The following is a 12397-nucleotide window of genomic DNA, read 5'->3' as shown; positions in this document are numbered from 1 at the left end:
TCATACTTATGCTAAAATAATATTTAAAATATCAAATAAAAAAATGTTAATCATCCTAATCATATTAAGGATTTAAACTACTAGAGAACAATGAAAAATCAATAAGATAATCTATACTATATTATCATGTTTATTTTTAAATTAATTTTTCAATAAAACTTTGACAAAGCTTTCTATTAATTAATTATGTCTTTTTAATAGTTCAAAAATTAGATTTGGAAGAACAACTCAATTTTGCTAAAAAGATATTAATTCTAGTATTTATTTATTGGTATAAGAGTTAATTAGACAATTAGATAATTTTATCTATTTTATTTAGATATTTTTCTTTAGTTTTTCTATTAATATTCGTAATTATTTGACGATATTTCAGTTAAAATCTTAATTATTTCGACAGATTCTGCTGAAAAACACAAAAAAAATCAGCTAGATTCAGCGGTTACCATTTGAAAATGTAAAAATTCAGCCAGATTCAACTAAAAATCACTAAAAATTCAGCCAGATTCAGCAATTCAGCCGGATTCAGCTAGATTTCTCGATTACCATTTAGACCCGGAATCACATCCTCCCTTTTTTCTAAACCTTAAACTGCCATCATACATAATCCGCAACATTTTCACAAGATATATAATTTGAATTCCAGAATCCAAATTAATAATTATAAAAAGAGGTTCCTCTGACCGAAGGCTTTACTAATTAATTGTCTGAATGCATGTAAGATATTTTATCCTTTTTTACCTAAACTAGAAAAGTGAAAGCTTAGCCGTTGAAAAAAAAAAAAAAAAAAGCTTAGCCGTCGAAGATAGACTAAACCAACGGTGTAGGATTTTGAGGTTTGCTGAGTTAAATTGAGTTTCTTTTTAATTATGCATATAATGGCTGACGTGTTATTGGTTAGTTTCAGTTAATTTTGGATTGATTCACCCAGTTTAATTTCATTCGATTTCATGAATTTGCTTACCTTGGTTTGTCATGTTGATTTGATTTTGGTTCAGGTTAATCTGACCGGTTTCATTGGATTTTTTTATATATCCACGTAACCCTACCTATTCCCCATTACGAATAATTAAAATTTTTCCTTAGGTTTTATGAACGACAGTATACCAGGCAGATCTAGAGTGGATCCGACATAACTTTCTTGCATATCTTTTATGAGGTATTGAAATTCTTAAATCAAAGTTATCTGTGTCTAATGATGGGACTATGCAAAACTCCAAAAACAGAAAAGGAATTATTGACTCCTTTATCACCTTTTTTTAAGAGATTAATTCAATTTCGACCAAAATCGTCAAAAATGACTTTACAAAATGCTGAAATTTTTATATAAATTAAAGGGTATCTGAACCACTTAAAATTCTCCACTAATATGCTTTGTTATAAATATCTACGGATCAAGTAAGTCGGCAGGTTAATCACGTTTAGTGGATTAATTTAATTGATGACGGTGACCACTAGAAATCGAATTTGCTTAAATCATTATAATAAAACTGGGTTAGAAAACTTATACAACGGCCGGCCGGGCCGGCCATGCATGATGCATGTTACGTATTTGGCTTATTATTCCGGTTCAGAGACATGATGTAACGATAACAGCAAACGCCAAATGGCAAATGCAATGTGCGTTTACATTTTGTAATAAACATTATACAAAACTTGTAATTTTAATTTAAATGTGATTTATTTATTTAGACATATAAACGCCAAAACATATTGACGTTTGAGACAAATGCAACCTACCTAAAAACATAGAAATATATACATTTAGAAATCACTTTATCTTATGAATATATAAGTCCCACTATCATTATCAAGTCTAGCTCCAAATCTTTTGTCCAATTTCTTTCTGTATTAAAATTTATATATTATTAACAATATATACTTTTATTATATTTTGAAATATATGTTAATTAATGTTTTCTTATTGTATCTATGTAAAAAGATCACAAAGCAAAAAAGAAGAGGACAATGAGAACAGCAAAGACCCATGGCAATAGCAGCATAATTTTATAAACTCTGAATACGTCCGTATATATTAAAGCATTGCCTTTTTAAAGACAATATTCTTTGTGGAAAACCTTTTTTGCCGGTTGCTATATCAAGGATGTTTTTGATTATTGTTTTGTACAAATATCTTGGGTTAGTGCTGCTTGATTTAGTAATGTTGAGTATTAATATTGTATGCAAAAAGTGCTAGACAGTAGACAATAGGGTAGTAATTCAACGTGTAATGTCTAAGCGATTATATATAGGTATGGAATCGTTGGTAGACAATCATTTATTAGTGTTAAAAAGATTAATAAAAAAAAATTAAGAAAAAATTTACCATAAACACTTGACAATTTACACAACATGACTATCAAATATACTATAAAATATTACTACTATCTAAAGCTCCGAGATCACTTTAGCTTATTCTACAATTTAATATAGCTAGAGCACAAAATATCTAACCAATTTGCATATTAAGAAAATATTTTGTATGTGAACTGGAACGATTTGAGCATCTAGACTGTTGATCGACCAACTTAATGGCTTAGTTACTCGTCCAATTATCTAAACAAATAGTTAGATGGCTTAACCATTTGTTAAAAGTATTAAAACCAATTAAAACGCTTAATAAACCAAGGAACCATAGAAGCTGCTTAATGCATTCCGTGTTTATTTAGATACTAGATTTTAACCCGCGGTACACCGCGGGGCTATATTTTCTTAAAAAAATCAAAATGTAATTTGTTTGATAGATTATTTTGATTGTTAATTTTAGGATTTCACCCGTGGTATACGATCTTTTATAAATATCAACCCAAACCCGTCCCATCATATTACCCGTCCCGTGAAATTAAACATTATTTAGTTATTTTTCTTTTTAATAATATTTTTATTTAAAAGCTATATAATGCAAGTCAATTTAAAAATTTCTTTTAAATGGTTCCCATAAGATATATATACATATATATTAAATTTGTATAGAGTTGAAATAATATTAATATTACAAATTTTTTATATAATTTAAATATTAAAAATATTTTTAAAAATATGTAATATATATTTTTTGTTATTGAATAAGAGGATATTATGTGTAAGAAATGTAGAAAATAAGAGTTTAATATTTTTATTATGGAGTCGCAAAAAAAATCTTTTATTTCTATACATGTTATTCATTTATTAATAATAAAAGAAAACAAATCCTTTAAATTAGATATTAACTAAAATAAACGCACCATAATTACTTATTAAGTAACAACCAATAAATTTCACCAAAAAATAGGTAACAACCAATAAATTCTAAACGCAGTAATTAAAGAATGAGATATTAAAAAAAAATATCAAATAAGATATAAGAATCTTAAAATAATTGAACATCTAAATAATTTAATTGTTAGTGTCGATTTTAATGCCTTCATTAATGTGGATTTTTTTTTTTTACAGAGAAATATTTCCTAAAGATTATCACATTAATGACTCAGAAAATTAAGGAAGATATGAATTTATGATTCTCGAAATCGTATTGGTAATATCTTTAAGTAATATTTTTCAAATTTAAATAATTAATGCCAATGACATTCATCCGTAAATAAGGTCCAACTCTAGGATTTATTTGCTAAAAGTCATTCAAAAATGTATATATAGATACCTAGGGAAAGAAAATTTGAATAGAGTTTAGGCGTCACCTGGTCTGGTTTTTAGAATACTAGAAAATTTAAATTCTTCATAGATTTCTAAGTAAAACTTAAGATTTTTTTTTCTACTTTTTATTATTTATATCCACTTAATTTATAATATATCTAACACTGATCAAACGAATATGCAAAAATCCAGAATCGAGCCTCCTCGCTCGGATAAAGCAATCTAAAGCTAGCCAGCTCACCTCTCGAGCTCTGCCTCACACGACCATTTCCTTGTGCACAAGCTACTAATTGGCACCACACCAGTACACCCACCTATAGGTTGAAATTGCTTATTTTACCTCCGTTAGATTAAAATTGGCACTAGTAAAACAGTTATTACATATTAGCAAGAAAATGGAACAAAAAAACCTAAATATTATCTTTTTGATAAAAAAAAACCCTAAATATTATCATAATTAAATAGAAAACTATTACAATGTAGATAAAAAAAAAAGAATAATACATCAGTTTACTAAATATACGTTGCGTATATCTGTCCAACACATTTGAATTTGTGTGTGGTGTATTCATGCATTAAGTGGTTTAAATCAAGACAAGGTTGTGATAACGGTTTTTTTTTTCCAACAAACATGCCCGCTTCAGATATATGATAATGGTAGAACATATTCATATTACTAATTTTGGGAAATAGAATTTTGTTTTGACAACAACCAAAAAAAGTTTCTATATTTATTGTGACGCACTAAACTCTGGATTAGTATTCGCTTGACTGAATTGATTAGTTCAGATGTATGTAAACCTAATCCCAATATAGGAGACTACGATGCAATTAACGTACACATGTAAAACCACAAAAAAAATAACAATATGTAATAATAACAATCGCAATTTTAAACTTAGCATCTAAATTCGAATTCAATATATTTCTACTTATGAAAATCGTGAGTTGGCAATAAAATGATTACATTGACATTATATATCGGAGAATTTAATATGAAGGGACATTGCAATGGTTGTTGGATGATTTTTTCTTGTCCTTCACTGGTTGTTGGATGATGTGATACTACAGTGCCAATAATTTTTAAAAATATTAAGTAAAATAAGATAATATTTGGACTGATTCTAGATAAGGAATTTTTTTTTTCTTTTTCGATGGCTTGCTAAGAAAATCATTTTTAATTTTTTTTAAAAAAATCTTTTTAAACTTCTCCAAAATAAAACGTTTTAAAGGGAGTTAAATAAATGATTTCAGACACTTCTTTTAAAATGTTAAAGAACCTTGTTTAAATATTTTTTGGTAAATTTTAGTACCTCAGTGGTTTTTTCAAATATAAAACATAGTAAATGGTAGTTGAAATGAACTTAGAAAATTTCTCTCGCTTATTTAATTATTTCTCTATCTAAGACTCATGATTTTGGATATTCATGAAAACATTTTCAACACATGCACAAGAGATGGTTTCAACCTACAATCTTGATGTAACATCACATATTTTGGATGTTATTTTCAAGATATCAAAACTAATCTGCGAAAGAAAAAAACGACATAATACATTCATATAAAATTTTACGAAGGAATAACATTGAACAAGCGTCGTCTTGATTGATTTATTATACCGAAGCTATTGTGCATATTAATTAGTCCGTCTGAGTCTGTCCAATTTCACACAAGAAGTGATGATATTAGTGTTTAGGTGCTGAAGATTGAAGACAATCTCTCATAATCTCTTGAATCCTTCTCTGCAGCACCTTGTCCTTTACTCTACCAATCATGTCTTCATAGAAAGCTTGAAGCCTCATAAGCTGACTCTTATCTGCACTCTCCAGCATCTCTCCCCACTCTTTTCCCATATCGAAATACCCAGAAACCCGTAATGAATACGGGATATCTTCCTCTTCATTGAAAGGTTTCCCAAATATGGAACCATGAAGTATGCTTGCATATCTTTCCATCACCATTAGTTTTGATTCTAGCCGTTTAATCTCCTCAGTTGATGCGCTTTTGTCAGCATCAGGTACTTCTTCTTTCTCTGGTTTCAGCTCATACGGCCAGAAGACGAGAGTAGGGACATAACAGTCGCTAACATTCCCAGTCCCGAGCACTCCATTTCTTCCTCTTCCCCAAGACCACAGCTTGTACCCACCATCTGCCACAAGAACTGTATGTGCTGCCCCGCAAGAAACCTGAACCGGGTCACGAAATCTTGACCCAGCTGAAATCTTTCTTGGTACACTATCATCTCCTGCTTCCACCTCTGTGAAGTTGACATCGGGGCATAATCCTAATCCTCTCTCCATTCCCCACGACCACACGTATCCCTCAGAGGACACCACGCTTGTGTGGAATAGTCCACAGTCTACAGAAACTAAGTAAGCGTGTTCTGGGAGCTCTGAAACTGGCTCTGGAATCGATAAGCTTTTGTTACTTCTATGCCCAAGCTGACCATTTTCTCCAAAGCCGAACGTCCAGCAAATGCTTGGTCCTTTCGGTGTCTCCTTCTTGTAGGTGAGAAGAGCTGTGTGATGAGCACCACAAGCTATCTCGTAGACTGTAAGACCCGAGTTCTGGTTAAATGTCTCCACGATCTGAGGCCTTGGACGGCTCTCCCTATCCCCAACCCCTAACTGGCCATGATGATTATTTCCCCAAGAATACAGCACGGATACATCATAACTGTTGTCTTTGTTGATATCCCCTGGACCAACGAGGGCAACAACGTGTTCATCCCCACACGCTACCTTCAAAACCGTCCGTCCATGGAAGTCGAGTATAGGAAATGGTATCGGGATGCTTGTAAAAGACAAACGAGGGTCAGGTTCACTGTCTTGTGGAGGAACATTGCCCCACATCCAAAGACCTCCGACATTATCAATGGCAAGGGACATCATGGATCCGGCCTTAACAGCACAAACCTACAAGGCATAACGAAAATCATAGTGCTAAAGTTTTTTTGACTTGTAAACCTACACTAAGAAAGCATTTCTGGGACCATACCTTTAAATCTGATCTAGCTTCTCTACCTGAATCATTTAGAGAAGAAATAGATGCTCCTTGTTCAAATAAATTTTTTATCAAGCATGGTGCCAAAGAGTTTTCCCCATCAAAACCAAGTTGGCCATCCATTTACCAGTCAAGGATTGAAGCAATCAATGTAGAGATCAGAAAACAAAAAAAAACATGTAGTTATGAAACAATCATATCAAGCTAAAAACGAAAACACTCAGATAAAGGATACAAATGTTATAACCCCAACACCAAACGGAGCCATCATCTGCCAAAAGCTTACAAGGCAAAAGAAACAAAAGACAAGACAATGGTCAGTACAGAACTATATAATATCATATTCATATACAAACACATGAACAAGCTTATACTTGAAGAACAAATGGAAGTTCATAGATGCAAAAAAAGGGAGCTAATTTGATCAAACAAAATCTGTTGATCATCACAGTCACCAATTTCTCAAATAAATCACTTGATCAAATCAGCAGTACAAGCTAATAGAAAAGTGAAGACTAGATATATGAATAAAAGAAACCACCTGAGACAGCGAGACTGTGATAAGCACCAGCAGCAATACCAACGATTCGAATCCGATCTCCTTCCGCTTGATTTGGAAACTCGAACTCGACTCGAACTGGAACAAGCTCGTCCGATTCCTTACCCGTACCAAGACGGCCAAACATTCCTCTTCCCCATGAGTAAACACATCCATCGCCTATTCCAATCAATCAAAATCAAACTCCAGAAAAAACATAGGAATTTCGAATTTCTCTATCTACTAAATTTGAAGCTGTAGTAACTTTTATATTTACCGGTCAGAGCGATTGTATGAGCTTCACCGGCGGCAAGAGAGATTATTTTCCGGGATAAATCTTCAGGAATCGGTAACGTCAACGATTTGTCCTCCATTGCCACTGTAACGGATAAGGTTCGTGCTCAATTGCTTTCTAAAATCCTCGACACTTGTCCGCTTAGTTACCACCTTCAGGCTTCAGTCTCAGTCTTAGCAGGAAACTCAAGGTGTGACATGGGCCTATATAGTTAATTAGGCCCATTAATAAAATTTCCGACCCATTAGTCTTTAGTATATTATTCAACGAAATAATTAGTTTGTCGTAGTGACTACACTCTAGTAAACATAAGCCTTCTGTTATTGAGTCGTTCTCTCAAGTCTCAGTTAGTAGATGAACCTATGAAGTATGAATGTTGGAAAAATAAATGAAATTATGATTTTAATGGAGAAAGAAAGCATATATCTCATTTCATTTCTATAAGATTCATGCCGCAAACAAACAAAAAAGGAGAGCAAAACTTTGAAATCTAATACCTTAATTTATGAAGAGAGTCCAGTTAGGTAGGATAATAAAATTTGTTTTAAATTAAATAGTCTTAAAATGATTTTCTGATGGCTAATCTGATGGCGACATGGGAACAACATCGTTAAATTAAGGCATAATATCAAAACCACCAAGAGCCAAAAACCTAAGAAACTGAAAATGGATCAAGAAGCTCTTCTCGTCGGAAGAACTACTTCAAAACGCGGTATTCCGACCATTCCTTTCATTCTAGGTATAATCAGTTCTCGTATTCATATATTTGATACACTCGGTATAATTTCATAGAGGGTAAAAAAGATGGATGTATTTTTTTAATTCTTTGGTTAAATGGTATTGGACAGCAAGTCAGGCGTTGGAGAAACTTGCATATTTTGGATTGGTACCGAATATGATACTCTTCTTGACGGTGGAATACGGTATGGGAACAGCCGAAGCGGCCAACATCCTATTCCTCTGGTCCGCCGCCACCAATTTCTTCCCTCTTGTGGGTGCTTTTATTGCTGATTCTTACACGGGTCGGTTTCCTCTGATCGGGTTTGGATCCTCTATCAGCCTTATGGTACATATTTGATGCCATATAACCTCACAAATCAGAACAAAAAAAAAAACCAGTGAAATTTGTTTTAATTTGTGTGAAATATAAAGAAATTATATGTGAAACTGGAGAACCTTGCGTCTTAACACAGTTATTGCAGAAGTCCTAGTCTAGATTATCATTGATAAACAACAAATAACTATATCTCCTGACGATCGATACATGTAATTATACTATACATTAATAATAATCATTGTATAATTTTCCGAAATATACTACTCAGCCTATATTTGTCCGTGACGATTATTTCATTTAAGTAACTATACACGTTCGTTGATTAGTGATATTTAATTTAATTGCTTGTGAGTAACAGGGAATGGTTTTATTATGGCTGACAACACTAATTCGACCAGAATGCGATAAATTAACGAACGTGTGCCAACCCACCACACTGCTCAAAAGTCTTCTCCTATATTCCTTTTTTGCCCTCACCGCCATTGGCGCCGGCGGAGTCAGGTCCTCCTGCTTAGCCTTCGCCGCTGACCAGCTTCAACCTAATCAGACATCACGTGTCGCCATATCAGCCCTAGAAACGCTCTTCAACTGGTACTACTTCTCCGTCATGCTAGCATGCTTTCTTTCTCAGTCGTTGCTCGTCTTCGTTCAGACAACATATGGTTGGAAGATTGGTTTTGGAGTTTCTGTCGCTGCCATGGCTCTATCGGTCGCTTTGTTCTTTGCGGCTTCTCCATACTATGTAAGGTTTAAGTGCGAGTCCGGCCTTGTTGCTGGACTTTTCCAGGTTCTCGTTGCTGCTTTTAGAAACCGACACGTTGATTTGTCATCGGGGGAGCATATTATATCGTTCCATTACGAAATGGGCTCTTCATTTTCAAGTCCTAGCCAGAAATTGAGGTACATATTACATTTATTCTCTAGGTGTTTGTAAAACAAATTGTATCGTCGAAGATTATAAATACAAATGAGGTGGTAATAGTTGCAACAGTATTTGTTCCCAGAATTATGATTGTGTAACGAAACCTGATACATTTGGAAATATTTTCTACTATAGATGTTTGAATAAAGCTTGCGCCACAAGTAATCCGAAGCAAGACCTAACCCTAGGCGAGTCACGGAATCCATGGAAGCTATGTAGGGTTCAACAAGTAGAAGATCTTAAATCTCTCATCAATGTCCTACCCATATGGTCAACGGGGATCATCTTGTCACTTGTCACAGCTTGCCAAGTCTCCTTCATAGTCCTTCAAGCCAAGGCCATGGATCGCCACACCTTTATTCAGGGTTTTGAGATTCCCCCAGGCTCTTACGGCATTTTCTTGGTCATCTCCTTTGTGCTGTTCCTTGGTCTTTATGATCTTGTTATCGTCCCATTACTTTCTTGGGCTCTAAGAAGGCCCTTTCGATTGGGAGTTATGGCGAGAATGGGAGCTGGGTATGTAATATCGGTTATGTGCATCTCCACTCTTGCGGCTGCGGAGTACGCCAGGAAAAAAATCGCTGTAAGTATTCTCAATCCGGATTTTTGTTTGGTTTTATTTCTGGTTTCTCCGTTTTTTGGTTTTTCACTTTTTATATGGTTGTTTTTTATTTATAAACTAGGTGATTGCCCGCGCAAATGCGCGGGAATAATGCTGTGTGAATGGTAAAATCATGTGAGATAAGAGGTTGTTTAGGTGTTAGTGTAAGAAAATATGGTAAATTGTTTAGGGTTTAGTGTAATAAAATATGGTAAATGTTAAAATTAAAAAATTCAATAATATTATAAATGCTAAGAAAATAATAATAAATCATCTTCTAAAAAAAATTGCAAGAAAATAAGAAATCAACGAACATCATCATTCCATGGCATTCTCTTTGCGTGTGACGATATGTACTTGGTCGTTTTCAGGATTCATGACATCCGATTGAGAACACCAGAAACAGTTAACGTTCAGTCGCCAACTTTAGAGTTTTGATTGTGAACGGAAAAAAACCAAAAAATAATTACCAAAAAAGCATCTCGTCGGTAATATTGACTATTTATTGTCAAACTCATCAATCTGCAAATGATTTATACGTTTATCAAGTTGTCTTTCATTGGATTGCAGAAAACCGTCAATTTTGTATCTCTTGTTTTGTTATCATGGTTATAGCCACACTCATCAATGAGAAAATAATTTTTACGTTTATTAAGAGCTCTTTTATTACGTTGCAGAAACACATCTCAATTTTTTTTTTATCATGGTTATAGCCAAACTCATCAATCCGCAAATGATATTTACGGTTTTTAAAGGAATTTTTATAACGATGCAGAAAACCGTCAATTTTACCCATTTTTCCGTTATAATGGTTATAGCAAAACTCTTCAATTAGAAAATAATTTATACATTTATGAAGAGCTCTTTCATCAGACAGGAGAAAACCGTCAATTTTCATCTCTTTTCTTTTTGTTATCATGGTTATAGCCAAACTCATAATCAGCAAATGATTTCTACGTTTGTCAATAGTTTTTTCGTGAGCTTGTAGAAAACCATCAATTTTGCTCCTTTTTCGTTATCATTGTTATAGCCAAACTCATCAATCATCAAACGATTTCTAGGTTTATAAAGATCTCTTTCATTAGACTGTAGAAAGCCGTCAATTTTGGTTCTCTTATTTTGTTTTCATGGTTATAGCCAAACACATCAATGAGCAATTAATTTCTATGTTTATCAAGTTCTTTTTCATGAGCTTGCAGAAAACCGTCAATTTTGTTCATTATTTTTCGTTACCTATCGCTCTATATGTCAAACTCATCAATCTGCATATGATTTCTATGTTTATCAGCTCTTTCATCAGACAGGAGTAAGCAGTCAATTTTGTATTTTCTTTTTGTTATCATGGTTATAGCCAAACTCATAATCAGCAAATGATTTCTACGTTTGTCAATAGTTTTTTCGTGAGCTTGTAGAAAACCATCAATTTTGCTCCTTTTTCGTTATCATTGTTATAGCCAAACTCATCAATCATCAAACGATTTCTAGGTTTATAAAGATCTCTTTCATTAGACTGTAGAAAGCCGTCAATTTTGGTTCTCTTATTTTGTTTTCATGGTTATAGCCAAACACATCAATGAGCAATTAATTTCTATGTTTATCAAGTTCTTTTTCATGAGCTTGCAGAAAACCGTCAATTTTGTTCATTATTTTTCGTTATTATAGTTATAGTCAAACTCATCAATCTGCAAATGATTTCTATGTTTATCAAGTTCTCTTTCATCGGATTGCGGAAAGCCGTCAATTTTGTATCACTTGTTGTGTTATCATGGTTATAGCAGCACTCATCAATGAGCAAATAAATTTTACGTTTATCAAGGGCTCTTTCATTACGTTGCAGAAACCCATCAACTTTTTATTTTTTAATCATGGTTATAGCCAAACTCATCAATCAGCAAATAATTTCTACGATTGTCAATAGTTTATTCGTGAGCCTGTAAAAAACCGTCAATTTTGCTCCTTTTTCGTTATCATTGTTATAGCCAAAATCATCAATCATCAAACGATTTCTAGGTTTATAAAGGTCTTTTTCCTTAGACTATAGAAAGCCGTCAATTCTGGTTCTCTTGTTTTGTTATCATGGTTATAGCCAAACACATCAATGAGCAAATAATTTCTACGTTTATCAAGTTCTTTTTATGAACTTGCAGAAAACCGTCAATTTTGTTCATTGTTTTTGTTATTATATTTATAGTCAAACTCATCAATCTGCAAATGATTTTTATTATTGTCAAGTTCTCTTTCATCGGATTGAAGAAAGCTGTCAATTTTGTCTCTCTTGTTTTGTTATCATGGTTATAGCCACACTCATCAATGAGCAAATAATTTTTAAAGTTTCGAGCTTCTGTCCGAGTAAA

The 12397-nt window shown here is 33.2% G+C and overlaps 2 protein-coding genes across 3 annotated transcripts; one reads left to right on the top strand and one right to left on the bottom strand.

Moving 5' to 3' along the window:
* Window positions 1-5051: 5051 nt before the first annotated feature.
* On the bottom strand, window positions 5052-7617 carry LOC9309590 (ultraviolet-B receptor UVR8). Of its 2 annotated transcripts, none has more exons than XM_021022654.1 (5): window positions 7446-7617; window positions 7172-7348; window positions 6866-6901; window positions 6625-6749; window positions 5052-6542 (listed from the first exon to the last, which is right to left on the bottom strand). In XM_021022654.1, the coding sequence occupies exons 1-5, from the start codon at window positions 7540-7542 to the stop codon at window positions 5313-5315; spliced, it is 1665 nt and encodes a 554-aa protein (XP_020878313.1). In that variant the 5' UTR covers window positions 7543-7617; the 3' UTR covers window positions 5052-5312. The 2 variants fall into 2 exon arrangements, with proteins under 2 accessions (XP_020878313.1, XP_020878314.1); XM_021022655.1 differs by having other exon boundaries at window positions 6866-6911; window positions 7446-7544.
* Window positions 7618-7873: 256 nt separating this feature from the next.
* Window positions 7874-10172, top strand: LOC9309589 (protein NRT1/ PTR FAMILY 1.3). The gene is made up of 4 exons (XM_021023787.1): window positions 7874-8202; window positions 8312-8529; window positions 8879-9420; window positions 9578-10172. The coding sequence occupies exons 1-4, from the start codon at window positions 8130-8132 to the stop codon at window positions 10170-10172; spliced, it is 1428 nt and encodes a 475-aa protein (XP_020879446.1). The 5' UTR covers window positions 7874-8129.
* The last annotated feature ends 2225 nt before the right edge of the window (window positions 10173-12397 follow it).

This window comes from Arabidopsis lyrata (genome assembly GCF_000004255.2).
Source record: "Arabidopsis lyrata subsp. lyrata unplaced genomic scaffold ARALYscaffold_6, whole genome shotgun sequence".
In the NCBI taxonomy this organism is placed as follows: domain Eukaryota; kingdom Viridiplantae; phylum Streptophyta; class Magnoliopsida; order Brassicales; family Brassicaceae; genus Arabidopsis; species Arabidopsis lyrata.
Note: the sequence above shows the minus strand (reverse complement) of the source record. Positions and strands in the feature narration are given on the sequence as shown.

Excerpts from the sequence above, each read along its gene's own strand:
- LOC9309589 (XM_021023787.1), top strand. The coding sequence starts at position 8,130 with ATGGATCAAGAAGCTCTTCTCGTCGGAAGAACTACTTCAAAACGCGGT. Across the intron at positions 8,203-8,311 it reads GACCATTCCTTTCATTCTAG|CAAGTCAGGCGTTGGAGAAA; the intron begins GTATAATCAGTT and ends GGTATTGGACAG. Across the intron at positions 8,530-8,878 it reads GATCCTCTATCAGCCTTATG|GGAATGGTTTTATTATGGCT; the intron begins GTACATATTTGA and ends TGTGAGTAACAG.
- LOC9309590 (XM_021022654.1), bottom strand. The coding sequence starts at position 7,542 with ATGGAGGACAAATCGTTGACGTTACCGATTCCTGAAGATTTATCCCGG. Across the intron at positions 7,349-7,445 it reads TCATACAATCGCTCTGACCG|GCGATGGATGTGTTTACTCA; the intron begins GTAAATATAAAA and ends TGATTGGAATAG. Across the intron at positions 6,902-7,171 it reads TCACAGTCTCGCTGTCTCAG|ATGATGGCTCCGTTTGGTGT; the intron begins GTGGTTTCTTTT and ends AGCTTTTGGCAG.